We start from the raw sequence: 24,567 nt of genomic DNA, 5'->3' as shown, positions 1-24,567 counted from the left end.
GTGACTCAAAATCAACAGGAAGTAACCTGGAAATGACCCGAATTCCATAGGAAGTGGCTTAAAAATGAGGCGAAATCAACAGGAAGTGACAAAAAATCAAGAGGACATAACCTGGAAATGACCAAAAAATCAACAGGATTGGCCTGGAAATGCCCCGAAAAACAGGAAGTGGCCAAATTCCATAGGAAGTGGCCCAAAAATGACCCAGAATCAGCCGAAAGTGACCCGGAATCAACAGGATGTAGCCTGGAAATGACCCGAAATCTATTGGAAGTTAACCTGGAAATGACCTGAAATCATTCAGGAATTAACCTGGAAATGTCACAAAATCAACAGGAAGTGGCCCAAAAATGATCCAAAATCAACAGGAGGTAACTTGGAATGCCCAGAAATTGACAGGAGGTGACCTGGAAATGTCCCCAAATCAACAGGAAGTGACCAAAATCAAGAGGAAGTAACCTGGAAATGCCCTGAAACAACAGGAAGTGGCCAAAATCAACATGAATTGACCCAAAAGTAACCCAGAATCAGCCAGAAATTACCCAAAATCAACAGGAAGTATCCTGGAAATGACCCCAAATCAATAGGAAGTAACCTGGAAATGACTCAAATTCAACAGTGGCCCAAAAATGACCCAAATCAACATGAGGTGATCTGGGAATGCGACAAAATCCACAGCACTCAAACAAAATCAAGAGAAAGTAACCTGGAAGTGACCCTAAATCAACAGGAAGTGGCCTGGAAATGCTCAGAAACAATAGGAAGGGGCCCAAAAATTACCCAAATCAACAGGAAGTATCCTGGAAATTACCCAAAATCAACAGCAATGTAACCTGGGAACACCCCAAAATGAACAATTCAGTGGAAAGAAAGTGGCCTGGAAATGCCCTAAAATCAACCGGAAATGGACTAAAATTTACAGAAAATGACCCTAAATTAACTCTTTGGCTTCCATTGACAACGATAAACGTCCAATTTCCTTTAACTAGAAGGACTTGCTGTGAATGTTCCTGTTTCGGTGCTACACAGACTCCCAGTCAAAATGGATTTGACGCTTAGCGCCGTCAATGGCAGCCAGTGAGTTAACTTGTTTAAGATATATAAGATCTAATTGCCGTAAATGAGTCATTTCCCTTCAGTATTTTGTTTGCAGTGTCCTCTTTCGGCCACAAGATGGTATTGTTTAACACCCTTGATTTAAACTAAGATCTTTGTGATTCATTTCCCTTCAGTGATTCTAGTTTGCAGTGTCCTAACTCGGCCACAAGATGGTGATGTCCGCTTCCTATTGAAAGCCAAGACGATTGAGTAATTTCCCGTCTGTGACGTCACCCGGTCCCTCCAGGGATTCTTTTCATACTGGAAATGTGGTCACAGTACTGTAAGCGTTTGTGTGTAATCCTTCCTCGAGACGGCAATCAAAATGTTTACTCAGTAGCACCATTTTTGACTGAATTATACCGTTTTGCGGGCATTTTAGGACATGACAATCTGGTTAGGAGCAAACTAGGCAAGGTCACATGAATTTTAGATAAAAAATGTAGAAAGGGAAGGATGGAAGATTACAGGAGTGTGTGGGGAATGATGATAGAAAATGAGAGGAAATGAATCCAATGAAAAGTCAGAGGAATGTCATTAAGGAAAAGGTGGGCGTGGGAGGAAAAAGTAACCATGTAAGGTTAAGAAAGGAAGAACAAAAACAAATATATGGAATGAAGGGGGTTACGCAAGGGCGATGAAGTCACAGCAGGGAGTGCTTCAAATCTTAGGTATTCCCATCCAAAACTGTTTCCTCCATACATACAAGGTGTGCACAATGGCAGTACACACGCATGCTGGATAGTTTACGTACTACTACGAGGCTACTACAAAGACAGCGTTCTATTTCACCTGCAGTTAGTTTTTGTATTGCACATACCGTGTTGGCCAAAAGTATTGGCACCCCTGCAATACTGTCAGATGATGCTCAATGTCTCCCAGGAAATGATTGCAATTACAAATACTTTGGTAGTAATATCTTCATTTATTTAGCTTGCAATGAAAAAACACAAAATAGAATGAAAAAAAAATCATTTTTTATAGGGGGTGCTGCCATTGACGGCCATGGACGTCCAAATTTCCCATTCATTTCTCATGGCATTTACTTTGTTTAATGCCATTGACAGGCATGTTTCTGCATTGTATTGATGCCAATGTACTTGCTTTCCATTGACGCCTATGTAAGTTGATGCCATTGACAGCCATGGACGTCCAAAATTTTTCCCAATCATTTTCAATGGGGAAAAAAAACAAAATTTCCCCAAATCAGCAGAAAATGACCAGATATCAATGAGACGTGTCCCCCAAACTTCCCCGCTTCCATTAACGCTAGCAATGAAAAAACACTAAATAGAATGAAAAAAAAAAAAAGTTCATTAATTTTTATAGGGGGTGCTGCCTTTGACGGCCATGGACGTCCAAATTTCCCATTCATTTCTCATGGCATTTACTTTGTTTAATGCCATTGACAGGCATGTTTCTGCATTGTATTGATGCCAATGTACTTGCTTTCCATTGACGCCTATGTAAGTTGATGCCATTGACAGCCATGGGCGTCCAAAATTTTTCCCATTTTCAATGGGGAAAAAACAAAATTTCCCCAAATCATCAGAAAATGACCAGATATCAATGAGACGTGTCCCCCAAACTTCCATTGACGCTTATAGAGGGTGCTGCCATTGACGGACATGGACGTCCAAATTTTCCATTCATTTCCAATGGCATTTCCTCCGTTTAATGCCATTGACGGGCATGTTTGTCCATTCTACAGATGCCATTGTACTTGGATGCCATTGACAGCTATGAACGTCCAAATTTTTTCCCATTCATTTTCAATGGCAAAAAAAAAAAGTCCCCAAATCAACAGGAAATAACCAGTTACCAATAGGACACGCCCCCAAATGACCTGACATTAGGCCATGCCCCCAAATGTTCCCAAATGACCTTATATGATCAGGCGACGCCCCCTAAATGTTTCCAAATGACCTGATATGACTAGGCCCCGCCCCCAAATGCTCCCAAATGACCTGATATGAATAGGCCACGCCTCCCAAATGTTCCCAAATGACCTGATATCATTCTCCCAGGCCCCATAAATGTCCCCAAATAGACAGGAAGTGACCTGATATTGTCCCCGAACTGTCCCCAAACCAACCTATGCTGGGGTTAAGATCTGTATCTCCACATGGCAAAGACCAAAAGTAATTTCTCCCGAAATTGCAGTTTCTACCTTTGCACAAAACTCTAAAAATGGGCCGGACAAAAGTATTGGCCCCCTCAGCCTAATACTCGGTAGCACAACATTTAGACAAAATAACTGCGAACAATTGCTTCCGGCATCCATCAATGAGTTTCTTACAATGCTCTGCTGGAATTTTAGACTATTCTTCTTTGGTCAACTGCTCCAGGTCTCTGAGATTTGAAGGGTGCCTTCTCCAAACTGCCATTTGCAGATCTCATTCAGGTCTGGACTCATTGTTGGCCACCTTAGAAGTCTCCAGTGCTTTCTGTCAAACCATTTTCTAGCGCTTTTTGAAGTGTGTTTTGGGTCATTGTCCTGCTGGAAGACCCATGACCTCTGAGGGAGACCCAGCTTTCTCACACTGGGCCGTACATTAGGCTGCAAAATCTATCGGTAGTCTTCAGACTTCATAATGCCATGCACACGGTCAAGCAGTCCAGTGCCAGAGGTAGCAAAGCAACCCCAAAACATTAGGGAACCTCCGCCATGTTTGACTGTGGTCCCCACTTTTTTTTTTAAGGCCTCACTTTTTCCCCGTAAACTCTGTTGATGCCTTTTCCCAAAAAGCTCTACTTTTGTCTCATCTGACCAGAGAACATTCTTCCAAAACGTTTTTGGCTTCCTCAGGTAAGTTTTGGCAAACTGCAGCCTGGCTTTTTTATGTCTCTGGGTCAGAAGTGGGGTCTTCCTGGGTATCCTACCATAGAGTCCCTTTTCATTCTGATAGTATGGTTTGACGCTGTTGTATCCTCAGACTGCAGGACAGCTTGAACTTGTTCGGATGTTAGTCGAGGTTCTATATCCACCACCCGCACAATCTATCGTTGAAATCTCTTTTCACTTTTCTTTACCGTCCACATATAGGGAGGTTAGCCACAGTGCCATGGGCTTTATCCTGATTGACCATGACACTGCGCACGGTAGACACAGGAACATTCTTTGGAGATGGACTTGTAGCCTTGAGATTGCCCATGCTTCCTCATAATTTTGCCTCTCAGGTCCTCGGACACTTCTTTAGTCTTCCGGCTTTTCTCCATGCTCATTGTGGTACATACAAGGACACAGGACAGAGGTTAAGTCAACTTTAATCCATTTTAACTGCCTGCAAGTGTGATTTAGTTATACTATGTTATGTACTACTAATACTAGTTATACCTGTTATGTGCCACAGGTAAGTAACATGTCCTGTTACCTAATTACACAAATTAGAGAAGCATCACATGGTTTTACAAAGGGTGTTAATACTTTTGCCCGGCCCATTTTTGGAGTTTTGTGTAAAATGATTTTTTTTTTTCCATTCCATTTTGTGTTTTTTAATTGCAAGCAAAATAAATGAAGGTATTACTAGTCTATTACTAAGAAAGCCCGCTCATCTCTTCAAACCATAGGACATGGTTCCAGTAATCCATGTGCTTTGTTGACATGTCTTCAGCAAACTGTTTGTGGGCTTTCCTGTGTACCGTCTTCAGAAGAGGCTTCCTCCTGGGGTGACAGCCATGCACATCAATTTGATGTAGAGTGCGGCGTATGGTCTGAGCACTAACAGGCTGACCCCCCCCCACCTCTTCAACCTCTGCAGCAATGCTGACAGCACTCCTGTAACGAGTCACATCACATTTGAGGGAAAATGACAAGCAGTACTCATTTTGGACATTTAGGGTTGTACGTTTTTCAAAGGGGTGTACTCACTTTTGTTGCCAGGGCTTTAGATATTAATGGCTATATTTTGAGTTGAAAACAAATTAACTCTATTATATAAGCTCCACACAGACTACTTTTCATTGTGTCAAAGTGTCATTTTCTCGGTGTTGTTTCAAGAAAAGATATTTAAATATATCTGCAGAAATGCGAGGGGTGTACTCCCTTTTGTGATACTGTACGTAAAATAAATGCTAACTGCCCGTGTTTTTTTTTTGTTTTTTTTTTTGCTTTTAACCAAGAATCAAGACTGTTTTACGTCCATATCTATAAATAATTCAGGGACTTAAGCATTTATTCACATGAATTTTCAACGAAAAAAGCTCTTTGGCTAGGTTCATGCTACAGATCTTAATGCACGAATCCGATTTTTTCGTGTTTTTCCCGACTCGAGCCAGGAATTAACTTGACAGTCTGAACGGGACTAGTCGCATAGAAGTGGACCATTTCAAATCCGATCTGAGTCACTTTCGTATGTGGTTCAAATCCGTTCTGGGCCATTTTTTTCAGAACGTGACTGGTGGTCTGAATTGTCAAGACTCCCAAATCGGAATTCATGCAGCAATTACGTCAAGAGGCACGGAGGACGGCAGCCAGGTAGGCGTTAGCGCCTAGCTTGAACTCTGCTTTTAAGCACGAAACGGGCTTGACCAAAGTCATAAAAAAAAAAAAAAAAAAAAAAACTGAAGAAAAGAATAACCCTTTCAATTTTCGATTTTCATTCTGATCGCCGAAACATGGCCAAGTCGGGGCAAACTGACGCACCCGTCATTTCACGCACACACGTCAAGGCTCGTGTGTGCGTGCTATCAGTCCATATGTCAATATAAGACTAAATAGGGATTATTAATGTCTTATTTGTGTCCTCTTTTTGGAAATCAAAATATGATCACTCTGGAATGACATACAGCTAGCATGTGTAATTTGTTTTGATGCTTTTGTGCATGCGGGTCTCTTGGCTGAGCGCATCTCGTACTGCGAATTAGTGCGCATGCGTGATACTTCAATGGGCTCAATGGACAAAGGCAGTCTGACCTGGCATGCCAAAAAGACAGATATGGCAAAAAAAAAATCGGATTTGTGCAGTAAGACCTGGAGTATGAACTAATGATGTCCCGATCGATCGGGTCCGATCACGTCATTTTCAAAGTATCTGAATCGGCAAAAAAATATCGGACATGCCTTTATAAGATATACATATTAGGGCTGCAGCTATCGATTATTTTAGTAGTTGATTAATCAATGAACTAGTTGGTTCGAGTAATCGGATAAGGAAAATGACAAATTAAAATACCTAATAGCTAAACCTCAAAGGTATATATATATATATATATAAAAAAAAAGAGGATCCATGTACAACAAAAGAACAATTGGCTAAATTATATAGCAAAAGTCCGCTAGCTTAAATGCTCTAAAATACTAACGTTTTTCTTTTTAACAATGCTCCTAACAAATGGTTCAGACTCATATTCCCACAAAAAATGACTAAATATACCTTTTAACTAAATTACAAATACATAAAAAAACATTAGCCCAAACAAAAACTTAGCTTATGTAGGTCTTAACGGGGAGCAGTTGGATTCAGCCATGTAAAATTAGGCAGACCAGAGGGCAGTAATCTATAAAACTAAATGTAAACACTTTCAAAGTAAACCATTATAATGTCACTTTAATTAAACGAATACTTGAAGCAACAAAATTTAATTCGAATATTTTTTTCATATCGAATACTCAAGTTAATCGATTAATCGTTGCAGCACTAATACATATATATACTTTTTTAATTAAACTATTATAAAAATTAAAATAAAATAAAAATTAACGTTACAGACAAAATGTCTTACACTCATCCAGTCTTTAGTTATGGCTTAAAGTAGGGCTGTCAAATTTATCGTGTCAACGGCGGTAATAACATTAAAATATTTAACGCAATTAACGCATTCGCTGCACTACCCACTCACGCATTGCCGCGTTCTATCAATAATGGCACTGAAGTACGTATACATAGAGCTAAAAAGCAACATAAAATGAGTAGTGAGAATTTTGACAGCCTTTGAAGCCTTTTTTTGTTGGCTAAAATCTTACAGTCCCTCTCTCAATGATTAGAAATATTGTGGGAAGCAATGTGGGGAAGAAAGGTAGTAGTCGATCTTTTTCTTAACCCCCTATGTTATTTCCCAACGCACAGTCATGGTTGCACTTCCCATCATGCATTTGGGCAGAAGTTAAATGGCAGCAGTATCATTTACTGAAAGCTCATAAAAATCCACTAGATGGCAATATTTAGTCACAATAAACAAAGTCACATTTATCCTCTAAGAATTACAAGTCTTTCTATCCGTGGATCCCTCTCACAGAAAGAATGTTAATAATGTAAATGCCATCTTGAGGATTTATTGTCATAATAAACAGATACAGTACTTATTAGAGGTGGGAATCTTTGGGCACCTAACAATTCGATTACGATTCAGTGACTCCGATTTGATTATAAATCGATTATTGATGCCCCCCCTTTTTTTAATTTATTATTATTATTTTTTAATGTTTTGTATATTTGTTCCAAAATTGTTCAAAAATCCTCTCAGGCTAAATAAACCAAACTACTATTTTAGTATCAAGTTACCGGTTAAAAACAGTAAATAAAATACTCAAGTCCCCATTCTATATCAGCAGCTTTAAACTACATTCAATTAATGTTGTGAATCAACCGTTAAAGTTGTTAAAATTGCGCCCGTTATTCCATAATTTCCCTCATGTCTACTTTCGACACGTGAAAATTTTAAAACTATTTTATATATATATTCATATATTACATATATTTATTTTAGGGCTGTCAAACGATTAAAATTTTTAATCGAGTTAATTACAGCTTAAAAATGAATTAATCGCAATGCAAACCATCTATAAAATATGCCATTTTTCTGTAAATTATTGTTGGAATGGAAAGACACAAGATGGATATATACATTCAACATACAGTACATAAGGACTGTGTTTATTATAACAATAAATCAACAAGATGGCATTAACATTATTAACATTCTGTTAAAGCGATCCATGGATAGAAAGACTTGTAGTTCTTAAAAGAAAAATGTTAGTACAAGTTATAGATGTTTTATATTAAAACCCCTCTTAATGTTTTCGTTTTAATAAAATTTGTAAAATTTTCAATCAAAAAATAAACTAGTAGCCCGCCATTGTTGATGTCATGGGTGCTGAAGCCTATAAAATCAGTCGCACCCAAGCGCCAGCAGAGGGCGGCAAAACTCCATAAAACACAAGTGAGCGTTTCACTGAACTGTCATTTAAATCTGTCTGAGCGGGGCATCTGCGTTAATTGCGTCAAATATTTTAACGTGATTAAAAAATTAACGCCCGTTAACGCGATAATTTTGACAGCCCTAATTTATTTATTTATATATTATATTATCATTAGATCATTACAACAGAGTCTTCTACAGAAGTGTACTGCTTTAAGATGGCGCCTGTTTACTAGCGCGGGAAAGTGTCATTTCACATCTAGTCTAGATATATGTGATATCTACCATAGCCGTATGTTTGTAGCAAGTTGCAACTGGACGCTGTTTGTCGCGGCTGACTGCCGCAGTCAGGTATTATTGTTTTTTTTTTTTTACCTAGCGGCATTAGCTGCACATGATATTTACTTTCGGTCCGTTCCTCATTGCGTCCCGAAGACCGCGCTGACTGAGTTTTATTTCCGCTTTACCTGGTATAATTCAATAATCGGAATTTGGATGTTTGTGAATCGTTCTCGAATCTTCCACGGCCGAATCGCGAATAATCTAAGAATCGAAAATTTTGCACGCCTCTAGTACTTATGTACGGTATGTTGAATGTATATATTCGTACAAGTTTTATTCATTTTTTTCTTAATGCACTGCCAAAATCTATATGATCGGGAAAAATTACCGGGAATGATTGGAATTGAATCGGGAGCAAAACAAAAAAAAAGCAATCGTATCGGGAAATATCGGAATCGGCAGATACTCAAACTAAAACGATCGGATCGGGAGTAAAAAAACATGATCGGAACAACCCTAGTATGAACCTAGCCTTAGTGATTCCACTAGGTCAGCTCTGATGGCCATACCAACAATGCAGGCCCCTTATTAATTGGCCCCGTGTCCTGTCAATATAATTATGAAGTCTATGCCCCGGCAATGTTAATAAAAACAAAAAAAAAATTTTTTTTTTTTTTTTTACTTTAATCCACAGAGTCTCAGGCAATAAAAATTCAAGAACCGACTTCGGAAAAGTTAACTCTCCTTATGAGTAACCATCCTCTCTAGGAACCTTCTTATATAGTACTCCTTTCTTTACGGGGACGAAAAACTTTGGTCTGAACAAAAAAACTTCCTCTGTGAAAGAGTACCTAAACAAAAACAAAACTTACTAACACAGTAGTCTGTTTAAACATCGGTAAGTAGGCCAACATTTCACCACCAGGATGTCACTTGTCAACCTGAGCAGTCCTCTTAGCGCATTGACAAGTGCAAAAGTTTCTCCTTCGCTTTTCACCAGCCAATCGTCTTTTTGATATGCTTTAGGCGCCCTTTGAGCACCTCCTGCCTGGCTCGCAGCGTGTTTTCCTCAGTCCCCAGCCGGTAGGCTTGCGCCTCCAGGTCACGGATAAAGTCTCTGGCCCGCTCCAGGATGAGAATTTTGGGCGCCTTGTCATTTCTGTACAACTCTGGCATGGTATCGCGTAGACGACCGAAGCACTTTGTCATCATTTTCCGTCGCTTCTTTTCCAGCACGTTGTGTGTCTGACGCCGCTCCTTCTCCTCTTCTTCGGTGTCAACAGTGATCCACGCCTTGTGGACGTGTGACCACTTTTTTAACCCGGAAGTCGGCGGGGAACACAGAGGCCGTGCGGCGTAGTTGTGCTTCTGTTCAATCTCAAAGATGTGACTGACACGAGCATGATGCTCCGCCAACTCCTCCTCGTCTATCAGCTGTTGGCCGACGAGCTCCTCCTTTTCCTCGTTCATCAGCTGCTGGCCGACGGGCTCGTGCTTCACCGTCACCACGTCAATCTCCTCTTCTGCGACACAACAAAAGTCCTTAATCACGCATACAAATAAAATATGTGTAAAAGTAAAATTGACAACCAGAAGAAGCACATAGTAAGCCTGTCGCGATATGCAATAATATACTCTTGGCACACGTGCGTGTTAAATAGTGCTGCAACAATTAATCAATTAAACTGAGTAATATAAAAAAGCGACAAACTGCTTCGATAATTCGTGTAATTTGAATAGCATTTCATTGATTTGTTTCGAAAGTGTTACATTTAGTTTTATTGAATTGGGTGGCTACACTGCCCTCTAGTGGCAACAGTGAATGACATAATTCGCCTAGCATGGTTGAATCCGGTTGCTCCCTGTTAACACCAACATATTATTTTTAGTTTTTTTTTTTTTTTCCCCCAACAAGTAGAGGCGTGCAAAATTTCCGATTCTTCGCGATTGGCCGTGGAAGATTCGAGAACGATTCACAAATATCCAAATTTCGATTATTGAATTATACCAGGTAAAGCGGAAGTAAAACACAGTCAGCGCGGTCTTTGGGACGCAATGAGGAACAGACCTAGAGTAAAAATCATGTTCAACTCATGCCGCTAGATAAAAAAAAAAACAATCATACCTGACTGCGGCTGACAGCCGCTACAAAAAACGCCCAGTTGCTAGTTGCTACAAACATACGGCTACAGTAGATATCATATATATGTAGAACTAGATGCAAATTGACACATGACGTCTGTGTTAGACCATGTATTATTGAACAGAGATGCGAAATGACACTTTCCGGCATAAGTAAACAGCCGCCATCTTAAAGCAGTAGACCTCTCTAGAAGGCTCTGTTGTAGCGAACCTAATTAACTTTTTATCTAAAACACTCCTAAATCGGCAGAATCTTGTCTTCAATTCAATTCAATTTGTATAGCCCTCAATCACAACAGAGGTCTCAAAGGGCTTTACAGAGGCAATATGATACACAATTAGAAATGAAGCAACAAAGATGAATAGATACAGTTCAAGTCCTGGGTATCCCCTATCCTTAAGACCCTCCATGCCGGCAAGGAAAAACTCCCAAAACTCCAGAGTCAATTGGGAGAAAAATGAGAAACCTTGGGGAGTACCACAGTCAGGAGAGATCCACTCCCAGGACGGATAGACAGGAACCCCAGAACGGCTAATGGAAATTAGCAAGCGAAATTGTAGTCCGTAAAAATACAGTGGAGTAAAGGAGCAAGAAGAGGTCCCTCTGGTCAGATGAGACGGGGGTAGCAGCGAGGACGTCAATCCAGCCTTGAATCTATCTTTCAATGATGAAATAGTGTTAAAACTTTGACAAAAGTAGACAGAAGGGAAATTACGGAATAATGGGAGCAATTTTAACAACTAACAGTTGATTCACAACATTAATTTAATTGAATGTAGTTTAAAGCTGCTAGTACAGAATGGGGACTGGAGTTTTTTATTTACTGTTATTTTTGTATATTTGTTTACTGTTATATGTTAACTTGATACTGAAATAGTAGTTTTGTTTAGCCTGAGAGGGTGTTTGAACAATTTTGGAACTAATGTACAAAACAAAAAAAAAGGAGGGGGGTACATCAATAATCGTTTTATAATTGAATCTGAGCCTCTGCATCGTAATCGAATCGTTAGGTGCCCAAAGATTCCCAGCTCTACTAACAAGTTTGTTTATGCAATCGTAATTTAGTTTAGAGGTACAGTGGTATGAAAAAGTATCTGAACCTTTTGGAATTTCTGCATTAAATCAACAAATGTGATCTGATCTTTGTCAAAATCACACAGATGAAAAAAACTGTCCGCTTTGACTAAAACCAGCCAAACATTTATAGGTTTTTATATTTCAAACAGGATAGTATGCAAACAATAAGTGAACCATCACACTTAATATTTTGTGCCCCCCCCCTCCCCCTTAGCAGCAATAACTTCAACCAGACGCTTCCTGTAGCTGCAGATCAGTCTGGCACATCGATCAGGACTAATCTTGGCCCATTCCTCTCTACAAAACCGCTGCAGTTCAGACAGATTCCTGGGATCTCTGGCACGAATCGCTGTCTTTAGGTCATGCCACAGCATCTCAATGGGGTTCAAGTCTTGACTTTGATTTGGCTACTCCAGAACGTGTATTTTGTTGTTCTGAAACCATTCTGAAGTTGATTTACTTCTGTGTTTTGGATCATTGTCTTGTTGCAGCATCCATCCTCTTTTTAGCTTCAACTGTCTGACAGATGACATCAGGTTTACCTGCAAAACATCCTGACAAACTTTTGAATTCATTCTTCCATTAATGATTGCAAGTTGTCCAGGCCCTGAGGTAGCAAAGCAGCCCCAAATCATGACGCTCCCGCCACCATGCTTCACGGTGGGGATGAGGTGTTGATGTTGGTGAGCTGTTCCATTTTTCCTCCACACATGACATTGTGTGTTACTCCCAAACAATTCAACTTTGGTTTCATCAGTGCACAAAATCTTTTGCCAAAACTTACGTGGAGAGTCCAAGTGCCTTTTTGTGAACATTAAACGAGCAATAATGTTTTTTTTAGACAGCAGTGGCTTCCTCTGTGGAGTCGTCCCATGAACACCATTCTTGGCCACAGTTTTACATAATAGTTAATGTGTGCACAGCGATATTAGACTGTGCCAGTGATTTCTGAAGTCTTTAGCAGACACTCTAGGTTTTTTTTTTTTTTTTTTTACCTCTCTGAGTATTCTGCGCTGAACTCTTGGCGTTATCTTTGGTGGACGAGCACTCCTTGGGAGAGAAGCAACAGTGCCAAACTCTCTCCATTTGTAGACAACTTTTCTGACTGTCGATTGATGAACATCCAGACTTTTAGATGGTTTTGTACCTTTTCCCAGCTTTATACAAATCAACAATCCTTGATCACAGGTCTTAGACTCTTCTCACTGAGCCGTGGGGCACATCAGACATTTCATACCAGGTGTGTGTTTTACAGTGGGCAGGGCAGCTTTAAACCACTCATCAGTGATTGGGCACACACCTGACTTAAATTGTTTGGTAAAAATTGGTTTCAGTGGCTCTTTAAGTTTCCTGAGGCAGAGGGTTCACTTATTTATTTCCCCCCCCTTATGTCATTGTCTGCATGCTATCGTCATTAAAATATGAAAACCTATAAATGTTTGGGTGGTTTTAGTTAAAGCAGGTACTGTTTTTCATCTGTGTGATTTTGACAAAGATCATATTTGATGGTAATTTTAAGCAGAAATGTGGGAAATTTCAAAAGTTTAAGATACTTTTCGACCACTGTATATTTAGCAGTTTTTTGTGGTAATATGTGTCGGAACAATTTAAGAGCACTGTAAAAAAAAAAAAAAAAAAAAAAGTAGCATCTTATAGCACTTAGGCAAGCAGACGTTTGCTATGCAAGTTAGCAGATTGTTCTTTTGCTGTACTTCGATCTGCATATATTATTATACCGTTTGAGGTTAGGCTCAATTATTTTAATGTAGTTTTAAATACATTTATTGCATCGTTTGAAGAAACACTTTTATTTTGTATTCACATTTAATTACAAGTACAATTTTAGCTAGCCAAAATAAATGATATTGCAGGCATACACTTGTTTCTTTGTTTTACATCTCCAAAAATGTATTCTGCACCGCATTAAATGTTAGTAATCCGATTACTTGATTATTCGAACTAACTAACCGAAAGATTAATCGCTTACTTAAATAGTAGATAGCTGCAGCCCTCCAGGATATATCGCCATTTTGATATTTTGTCACATCTCGAGTGGTTAATAATCAAGTTTATGAACTTTTTCTAGTTAACGAAACGCACAATAACGTGTATGCGCTTACTTAACACTAGCTAAGAATATTTAGATGACTTTATAAGCAGTAGGAGTGGGAACCTCTTGTTACCTCACGATATGATACAATTTGCGATACAAAGCTCAAGATGACGATATGGCGATACAACGATTCTCGAAACATTGGTCAGGAAATCATTCTAGGATATTCTACAAACAACTAATAAATAGAAAAACAAGTTTCTGCTGTGAATCTGAATGAGTTTATCACTAGTAGATGTCCAATCCGTTTCAACGGTCATTGGCAGCCAAATGCCAGGCAATGAGGTAATTTTGGGCCATTTAAGGTGATGTAACTGTTGATTTTCAGTTACATCCTGTTGATTTTGGGGTATTTTATGTGTCCTTTTTTTTTTTTTTTTTTTTTTTTTTTTTTTTTTTTGAGTTACAGAACAGCAAGTGCAGTAAATGCCCCGAAAACCGGACAGAATGACTGCGAATGTTCTGGCTTCGAATTAGTGCTGCAACAAGTATTCGATTAGAAAAAAGATTCAAATTAAATTTTGCTGCTTTGAGAATTCGTTTAAAGTGGCGTTGTAATGGTTTGTTTTGAAAGTGTTTGCATTTAATTTTTATTGAGTTGGGTGGATACATGGCCCTCTAGTCTACCTCATTTCACATGGCTGAATCCATCTGCTCCCTGTTAAGACAAGCATAAGCTAAGTTTTTGTTTGAGCTAATGATTTTTTTTTGAATGCATTCGTAATTTAGTTTTAAAGGTATATTTAGCCATTTTTGTGAGAATATGTGTCTGAGCCATTTGTTAAGAGCGTTGTAAAAAAAAAGTTAGCATTTTATAGCATTTAAGCTAGCGGACTTCTGCTATGTAAGTTAGCCAATTTTTCTTTTGTTGTACATACAATTGTGGTCAAAAGTTTACATACACTTGTGAAGAACATTATGTCATGGCTCTCTTGAGTTTCCAGTTATTTCTACAGCTCTGATTTTTTTTCTGATAGAGTGATTGGAACAGATACTTCTTTGTCACAAAAAACATTCATGAAGTTTGTTTCTTTTATGACTTTATTATGGGTGAACAGAAAAAAGTGATCAAATCTGCTGGGTCAAAAATATACATACAGCAGCGCTAATATTTGGTAACATGTCCCTTGGCCATTTTCACTTCAATTAGGCGCTTTTGGTAGCCATCCACAAGCTTCTGGTTGAATCTTTGACCACCCCTCTTAACAGAATTGGTGCAGTTCAGTTAAATTTGATGGCTTTCTGACATGGACTTGTTTCTTCAGGATTGTCCACAAGTTCTCAAAGGGGTTTAAGTCAGGACTTTGGGAAGGCCATTCGAAAACCTTAATTCTAGCCTGATTTAGCCATTCCATTACCACTTTTGATGTGTGTTTGGGGTCATTGTCCTGTTGGAACACCCAACTGCGCCCAAGACCCAATCTTCGGGCTGATGACGTTAGGTTATCTTGAAGAATTTGAAGGTAATCCTCCTTCTTCATTATCCCATTTACTCTCTGTAAAGCACCAGTTCCATTGGAAGCAAAACAGCCCCACCGCATAATACTACCACCACCGTGCTTGACGGTAGGCGTGGTGTACTTGGGGTTAAAGGCCTCACCTTTTCTCCTCCAAACATATTGCTGGGCATTGTGGCCAAACAGCTCGATTTTTGTTTCGTCTGACCACAGAACTTTCCTCCAGAAGGTCTTATCTTTGTCCATGTGATCAGCAGCGAACTTCAGTCGAGCCTAAAGGTGCCGCTTTTGGAGCAAGGGCTTCCTTCTTGCACGGCAGCCTCTCAGTCCATGGAGATGCAAAACCCGCTTGACTGTGGACACTGACACCTGTGTTCCAGCAGCTTCTAATTCTTGGCAGATCTGCTTTTTGGTGATTCTCGGTTGAATTTTCACCCTCCTGACCAATTTTCTCTCAGCAGCAGGTGATAGCTTGCGTTTTCTTCCTGATCGTGGCAGTGACAAAACAGTGCCATGCACTTTATACTTACAAACAATTGTTTGCACTGTTGCTCTTGGGACCTGCATCTGCTTTGAAATGGCTCCAAGTGACTTTCCTGACTCGTTCAAGTCAATGATTCGCTTTTTCAGATCCATTTATGTATATTTTTGACCCAGATTCAGAGTTTATTTGTCATTGTCAAGATAACAACGAAATTCAGATTGGAGTTCCAACAATAATACTATGGGTTAGTTTCCATTAAAGTGCTTGGTGCAGAGCAATATAAAGGTAAAGTGTCCCCAGTGCCCCCACAATCCCACCATAAATAATAATATTGATAAATTTACATAACCATTCATGCCCCCCCCCCCCCCCCCAGCAGATTTGATCACTTTTTCTGTTAACCCATAATAAAGTCATAAAAGAACCAAACTTCATGAATGTTTTTTGTGACAAAGAAGTATCTGTTCCAGTCACTCTAACGGAGAAAAATCAAGAGTTCTAGAAATAACTGGAAACTCAAGAGAGCCATGACATTATGTTCTTCACAAGTGTATGTAAACGTTTGACCACAACTGTAAGTCACCCTTTTTGACTTCAAAATGGCGAATTTTGCCATAAGATGAGTCATTTTCATGCCTGATCACCATTTCGATATTTTGTCACACCCCTAATAAGCAGGTAAACAAATGGTGTGTTGATCTCACCAGATTGGTTGGACGACTCGTCTCCAGTGGAGTAGTAGTCGGACGTGAATTCGTCAGTCTCCTGGCTCTCCGTCACGTCATGGCGGTTCTGTGTAGAACCAGCAGGCTCCTCGGAGACGTTGGCGTCAACGTCGTCTGACGCAGACGGTGCCGTCTTCTCCTCCGAGCCCGGGTTACGCAAAGTGCTCTCCTCACGGCTCTCTTTGTCGTCGTCCTCCTCCTCAGAGGAGGAAGAGGAGCCGAGACTCCCGCTGTCATCATCATCGCCGTCGTCGTCATAATCGTCATCATCTGATTGAACGATGCTGCAGTTCCAGCTGAGCTGCATGTCGTCGTCTTGTAAGAGGACGTCTGACACGAAACTCAGCCGGTCGCCCTTGGGGAGGCCCGTCTTGATGGAGGGAGACTCGGGGAGAGAGGTGAACGATTGCAGATCCTTCAGCAAACTTTGGCAGAACTCTTCGTCGTCAAAGTAAGAGTAGGCTTGCGGGAGATGCTCCATGTCTTTTTCCAAAATAAACATGGTCTCCTGCAGTGACAAAAAGCTGTGATAACTCCACATAATGCTACTTTAGTCATTTTTAGAATACTTTGCAGAGCTGAAACGAATACTCGAGCAACTCCAGTTTAAAAACTGGTCTGAGTAATTCTATTCACTTCCAGGAATCGTTTAATTTTGACAGCTCTAAGCATCACGTTTTGCCCGGACTACTTGCGCAGAAGAAGCAATTTAAAAAAATACCATAACGCAGCCGACAACCGCTACAAACTACTCCGACGTTGCTAAAAACTACGCCCGCATGATGCCAGAGATAACCCCTTCGGTGGGTCGCCGTGTCGGGGTCCCACCATTGTGCGGCGACAGGGCACCGTACCGTCGCGATCCCGATGTCACACCCCCGTACCGGTGCGCTATTTTCGGCTTGGACTCGAGCAGAGTCCGATGGCTGGCTGGAGCCCTGATGGCCATTATTCTTGCTTCATCATGCTTTTATGCCATTGGCGTAGTCACCTGCCACTCAAACATGTCGGAAGTAGCGGCGACGTTGGATTTTTGTGTCAAAATGATTCATTTAAAACTTTTTCTACTTCAAAAAAAATGTGTTCAAAACTTGTAGTACTTCAAGTAAAAAATGAGTTCAAAACTTTTTGCTCTCCAAAAAAAGTTACACTTCAATTAATAAAATATATATTTCAAATAAAAAAATATATTTTCAAAATACATATATATATATATATATATATATATTTATATATTAGGGAAGGGCAATTTTATTTTTGCAAATGATTTTTTTCTTTGATTGAATATAATATATATATATATATATATATATATATATATTTTTTTTTTTTTTTTTTTTTTTTACTTTTTTGGGATTGAACGATTTAGACACAAATGTCCTACCCATAATATTACCCAAACACAAACAGGATTGCTTCAATCAAATAACAGTTTCAATGAAAAATTAAGTGCTCAAATGCAAATTTCTGAATCTCAAATATTTTTTCGCTTTCAAAAACTTTTTTTCTATGATTATATATATATTTTTTAATCATTAAATTTATTAGGATCATGGAAGCTTCTACTTGGGGAAAATATATACATACAGTATATCCCAGTGACGTGCGGTCAGGGGAGGCAGGTGAGGCAGAGCCTCACCTGTCATCATGACAAAAAAATAATTATAGCATCAAATTTACATGAATATTTGTCCATTGCTCTTTATGTATGACTCATTTCAAACATTTTTTATAGTCAAAATCGCTGAATTTGCCTATTTCCTGTTCAAATAAAGAAATGAAACGAGAGGTGCGGCAGCAACGAGTAAAGCCTCACCTCTGATTGCGCAATCCATAACAAACTTGGTTGATACATGGAATTGGAGCGTGCTGGTTGCCGTACATCTGCATGTCGCAGTTATAATGTTTCCAGATACGTTTATTTGACCTAATTTTCCACATTCTGGCTAATGTCTTTATCCCTTAAAGTTTAATGTTTGTTAGCGACATATTTAGTTTTGCTGATGGGACATAAAACCGCAGTGAAAAGGCACATGCTGCGGCAGATAGTACTCTGCCGCACTGCAAGGGGGCGTACGTGAAACTGGACTTTCCGTTAAATGTGGACGCGGTTAACACAACACCGGAGCTAGAAGGTTTGCTTCAAACTACGGGACAGAAGATAACTCGCGCTTTTCAAACGGACTGCTACACCCGAAAAGACTGGCTATGTGGCTGTCCTTCGAAAAATCGCCTTTGCTGCTTTCCCTGCCTTTTCTTCTCAACTTGTGCCAATGTCTGGACTAACACGAGATATTGTGACATTAAAAAACTACGACGAAGCCTCAGCAAACATGAGAGCTCGACCACTCACATTCAAAGCCTGATTGCTTTAAAAACTTTTGGAAGCTCAAGGATCGATTTGGCTTTGACGAATAGCGGAAGCTCAACGGTAGCATCCACAACGCCCAAGGTAAAGAAAAGAGTTTGAAAGACCTCATTAATGCAACCTGCATCCTAGCTAAACAGGAGTTAACATTTCGTGGTAACGATGAGCGCGTAAGCTCTTCTAAACGTGGCATATATGTAGAACGATTACATGGTTTTGCTGAGAAAGATGAAAGGTTAGCTAGACTTTTGGACACATCCACTGTGTTTTCTGGCTTGTCAAATAGAACACAGAACGATCTAATTGAAGCAATCCTCTCCATTGAGGCGGAGAGATTTTTTTTTTTTAAAGTAAAGGAAAATAAGGAGGACTTTTACAAAAAGGGCGTAGGTTTGCATAGGGACGGTAGGGACATAACACTACCAACTTTTCAGGATGCTAAAATTGTCCCCACCAACTTTTAAGCAACCTTACCTTTTTTGCATGATATAATGTTCAGTTATATAGAGAATTTAGATCTTTCAATAGTTCCATTTGTTGTAAGGATAGAATTGACCCTACCATTATTAAGTGAATTATTTTCATTATGTTTATGTTTGCTAATAAAAACCAGACATTTATTCAGGAAGTTTTCAAAATGTTTCTTTAGTATTTTTTGAAAACAAAGATTTGAATCGAACAGTGTATCATCTGAACCAATGCATGTAAAAGTTATTATCAGAAGATAAGGATTTATTTTGCATTGATCATTTTGCCTATTAATTAATTAGGTTCATATACATGAGAAATGTGGCCCTTTGCCCCCTGCATCCAATCTGTTTGGTCTAATTAATGTCCCGTCCCCAGCAAAAAAGTGTACCTACATGCAGGTTATGCTGTTATATCGTCCCTATGAATGTTGATACCAAACCTATGCCCTTCCAAAGTAATGCCGGTTTTTGTGATGAAGGACAGGGGCAAGAGCACAAACAGTTTTCATTTCAATCTTATCTAAAAAAAGCTTAGACCAAGAAAAATACAATAGAATATTTAAAAACTAAATTTTGGTCTTAAATAAAATATTCTTTGTTTTTCTTTTCACACTTTTTGTTTAGCAATCTGTAATAAATTGATTAAAGTATCAGAATTAAAAGTTTTAAAAACAACTGAATATTTCACTAAAGGTCAGAATTGAATTCTGTGGCTTTGTACACCACTCTTTACTCTCATTTATGTTGCATGAATTATAGAATTGCGACGACCAACACATTGAGGGTGTGGGGCAAATGCATGTTATTTTCTTACTTTTACGTATCGATAATATGTACCGTGTGTGCGTGTTTTGTGAAGAATGCTGATGAGATATGAAATAACCAGTAGCCAATTGAATAAGCTACCGTTTTTGGTTTATATATTTGGAAATCTGACACTAAAGGAATCAGTGCCTCACCAACCATGAACCTCACCGCACGTCACTGGTATATCCTGTATATACATAATATAATAAAAATATAGAGTACTGTGCAAAAGTTTTAGGCAGGTGTCCTGCCTAAAACTTTTGCACAGTACTGTATATATATATATTTTTTTTTTTTTTTTTTTTTTGATTGAAGTGATTTTTCTTTTGAAACATTTTTGTTGTTGTTTTAAAGCAACTTGTTTGTTTTTTTTTTTAATTTAATGATAAAGACACAAATGTCCTAGGCAAAATGTGGCCCAAATTTAAAACTACATTACTTCAATCCAAAAAGTTGCTTCAATCAAAAAATTTTTTTTACTTCAATGAAAAAAAAAATCAAATAAAAATAGCTTTCAAATGCATTTTTTTTGTTTCAAATTTATTTTTACATTCAAGCACATTTTTTTTTGATTGAAGTGACTTTTTTTCAATGAAAATATATATTTTGATTGAAGCAACTTTTTTTTCTAATCGAATAATGAAGACACAAATCTACCTCCATATAGCTCCGCCCAGGGGACATAATTTTTGACTGAGGTAACTACATTGGCACGACACCGGCGGGCGTACCATATTCAATGGATGATGATGATCTTGGCGAAAAGTATAGCAGTCCTGCCAGCAGCCTGATTTAGAATTCCCCTCAAGAACGATGAGGAAGAAAATAACGCTTATTTTCAACTTATTATTATAAATATTCTTGTAAGTTAATTTTATTGCTGACACTGTTTCGGGGTCATTAACATGTTGTGCCCCCCCTGCCCCAAAAGTCAAACTCCGCCTATGGTTGACAGGTATGTTTTCGTTTGTCTTATAGATTTTACAATGAACTACCACTTGTGACTTCAGTGAATATTTCAGTGCACTGAAAATTCAGTGGTTCACATCCTATTTACATGGTAGGGATTTCTTTGTGTCAGTCGGAAACCATCAGTCAGAACGAACCAAATTCACGTGTGGAGTCCCTCAAAGGTCAATTGTTGGACCACTCTTATTTAACATCTATATGCTTCCCTTAGCTCAGATAATGGAACAGTACTACATCTCCTATCACGCCTATGCAGATGACACACAACTGTACATTTCTGTGTCCCCACATGATTATAGTCCCTTAGTCTCCCCGAGTAAATGCATTCATCAAATCAATGAATGGCTGTGCCAGAATTTTCTCCAGTTAAATGTGGAGAAAACAGAGGTGATCATTTTTGGGCCAAAAAAGGAAAGGTCAAAGATAAGCAGGCAACTTAGCACAATGTCACTTACAGCTACAAATCAAGTCAGAAACCTTGGCGTAATTATTGACTAAGACCTAAAATTTGATAACCATCTAAAGTCAGTCAATAAATCTGCTTATTACCACCTAAAAAATATAACCAGAATTAAGGGGCTTCTGACTCAACAAGACATGGAAAAACTTATGCATGCATTCATTTTCAGCAGATTGGACTACTGCAACGGTATATTTACGGGTCTTGATAAAAAAATCAGTCAGGAAGCTGCAGCTAGTACAGAATGCTGCAGCCAGAGTCCTCACAAATCCAAGGAAGCTGGACCACATTACACCGGTTTTGAAATCGCTGCACTGGCTTCCAGTGAGTCAAAGGACAGACTATAAAATACTACTGATCGTCTACAAAACACTTAATGGCCTTGGACCAAAATACATGCTTGATTTGTTAGATTCCTATGAGACATCTAGACCCCTAAGGTTGTCTGGAACCGGTCTTCTGCATGTTCCAAGAACCAAGCAGGGTGAGGCAGCATTTAGTTATTATGCTCCTCACCTCTGGAACAAGTTACCTGAACGTCTGAAGTATGCTCAAACTGTTAGCTCTTTTAAATCAGGGCTAAAAACGCTTTTGTTTAGCACTGCATATCCATAACTGTCAATATATTTCAATCTATTTGCTTTCTATTCCTCTTGTGCTTATCTCCATTGCTGATTTCAATTATTATTAGTTGTAGTAGTTTTTGTTTTATTTTTATTTTTTTATTCTATTTGTGATTAAATGCGATTTTTATGTATAATTTTATTTCCGATTTTGATTGTCTTGGTTTTTACGTTGTATTGATTTAAACAGGACCGGCCCAGGCCATTTGGGGGCCCTAAGCAAAATATTGCAAAGGGGCCCATATTTTTGGCCCACCATTTCGTCACAGTGCACTGTGAAACCCATACATGCAATCCAAGCCATACGTCCATATTTTGTATATTAATCAGATTTTGTTGCACTTCAAACTTCTCACCCCAAATGATTGTTAGTACTTACAGTAGATCGCGCCAAACCTTTTTCTAAAAGAGGAAAGAAAGAAGTTAAGGAAGAACTTTTATTTTTTTTAGGCTTGTAATGAAGTATCAAAACTCACAAAAGTCAAATAAAGCAAACTGTAGTAAACAAAATAGAATATAAATTAAACAATTGCCAGATTGGGGGCCCCCTAGTGGTCAGGGGCCCTGAGCAGCTGCATAGCCTGCATATAGGTTGGGCCGGCCCTGGATTTAAATGTGATTTTTATGATCTTCATGTGATGTAAAGCACTTTTAATCGCCTTGTGTTGAATTGTGCTTTATAAATAAATTTGCCTTGCCTTGCACTGATGTAGTAATGTACGGGTAATAACGCCACTGTTCAGGCTAAATTTACGTTGAAGAAGTGTGCCGCCCCCCCCCCCCCCCCCCACAAAAAAAACGTTATGCCCCCCACTAATCAGTTTATTAAAATACCGTTTTGTTTTGTTTTTGTCAATGAATGTTTTGCACACGGAGTCTTTAAAATTGTTTTTTAAAGAGTCAGACGAATGCCGATGTTCTCTCTGACACGTGGTACCAAAAAAAAGCACCCATTTGATAGAAAGTGACCCATATGTGAGCAATTCAACAGATGGTTTAAAATCTGTGCATTTTCCAATGTTTACGAGCAAAGAGTGACTGTTTTTGAATGATGCAGCAGCTTGTGAAGGCGAAACGTGTACCAAATTAGCTAAGCTATACCAAAGAGTATGTGACAAATGTGATCGGCGTTGTTCTTTCAAACCAAAATATGCCGATCTACTCTCCGTCACATTACACAAAGACGGACGTCGCCAAATTATACGACAGTGGCTTTATTCTTCAAAAATTTAGCTCGTAATTAAAAATTTCATCGCTTACTAATGATGGCTCTGCTCAAGCACGTTGTTGTCATGTCATTAAAGGAAAACAAAGAATGCGTTCTTACCGGCACGTTCAAATAGACCGTGCGTGGGTTAAACAAATGGTTTGATGATATATGCGTTATTATCCACGCTGCAGAACCGAAACCGAAGACATTTCTATGGATAATTCCTTACGGAAGAAAGCAGTAATGTACGGAAGTCAAACCGGATACTACGTCACAAAGTAGGCGTGACTGAGTACGCCGCAGTTCTCATGCATCACCTCGGCTCACCTCAGAGCAATGGCTGACCTGTGTCCCGCCGCGAGGAAAAATAACGCCAACACGTCTATAGCGGGTGCCCAACGTAAACTTACGTGGTGTTTGGTTTCAGAAATATAATAAATATATTTTTAGTTGAGCTTTGAGGTCAATAATGGGTGCGAATGTGTTATTTTATTGCACAAATAATCGGGTCTAGCTCGTGTCAATTGGTGGAGGGATACGTGCGAACGGCTTGTATTCCAGGAAATGAATGGCGGGAAAATGCCTGTCTTACGTTCTCTCAAGTTTGTATGTGCGCATGCGCGCACACGTGCGTTTCAAAATTCGTTTGTTATTATCGTATTCGGTCAAAAATATCACGAAGTACGCTAAACTGTTATAACCCCTAAGCGGTAAGGGACTTATTTAACTCTCCTAGTCAAAATGGATTGGAAGTCTAGCACTGTCAATGGAAATGAGTTTAATATTTTGAAAAAGAAGCAGTATTTTATTTTTGAAGGCCGTAACCAGGGTATATTTCTGTTTTGTTGATTTGAATTAGGTTTTATTGGCGCATAGAGTTCATAATACAGTGGGCCAAATAAGTATTTAGTCAACCACTAATTGTGCAAGTTCTCCCACTTGAAAATATTAGAGAGGCCTGCAATTGCCAACATGGGTAAACCTCAACCATGAGAGACAGAATGTGGAAAAAAAAACAAACAGAAAATCACATTGTTTTATTTTTAAATAATTTATTTGCAAATCATGGTGGAATAAGTATTTGGTCACCTGCAAACAAGCAAGATTTCTGGCTGTCAAAGAGGTCTAACTTCTATTAACG

At 39.0% G+C, this 24,567-nt stretch overlaps 1 protein-coding gene across 1 annotated transcript; it reads right to left on the bottom strand.

Annotated features, from left to right (window-relative positions):
- Positions 1-7,952: 7,952 nt before the first annotated feature.
- Positions 7,953-23,710, bottom strand: LOC130922325 (myc proto-oncogene protein-like). The gene is made up of 3 exons (XM_057847050.1): positions 23,544-23,710; positions 16,499-17,027; positions 7,953-10,043 (listed from the first exon to the last, which is right to left on the bottom strand). The coding sequence occupies exons 2-3, from the start codon at positions 17,019-17,021 to the stop codon at positions 9,514-9,516; spliced, it is 1,053 nt and encodes a 350-aa protein (XP_057703033.1). The 5' UTR covers positions 17,022-17,027; positions 23,544-23,710; the 3' UTR covers positions 7,953-9,513.
- Positions 23,711-24,567: the final 857 nt, after the last annotated feature.

Source organism: Corythoichthys intestinalis, chromosome 9 (genome assembly GCF_030265065.1).
Source record: "Corythoichthys intestinalis isolate RoL2023-P3 chromosome 9, ASM3026506v1, whole genome shotgun sequence".
NCBI lineage: Eukaryota > Metazoa > Chordata > Actinopteri > Syngnathiformes > Syngnathidae > Corythoichthys > Corythoichthys intestinalis.
Note: the sequence above shows the minus strand (reverse complement) of the source record. Positions and strands in the feature narration are given on the sequence as shown.

Excerpts from the sequence above, each read along its gene's own strand:
- LOC130922325 (XM_057847050.1), bottom strand. The coding sequence starts at position 17,021 with ATGTTTATTTTGGAAAAAGACATGGAGCATCTCCCGCAAGCCTACTCT. Across the intron at positions 10,044-16,498 it reads CGAGTCGTCCAACCAATCTG|AAGAGGAGATTGACGTGGTG; the intron begins GTGAGATCAACA and ends GTTGTGTCGCAG.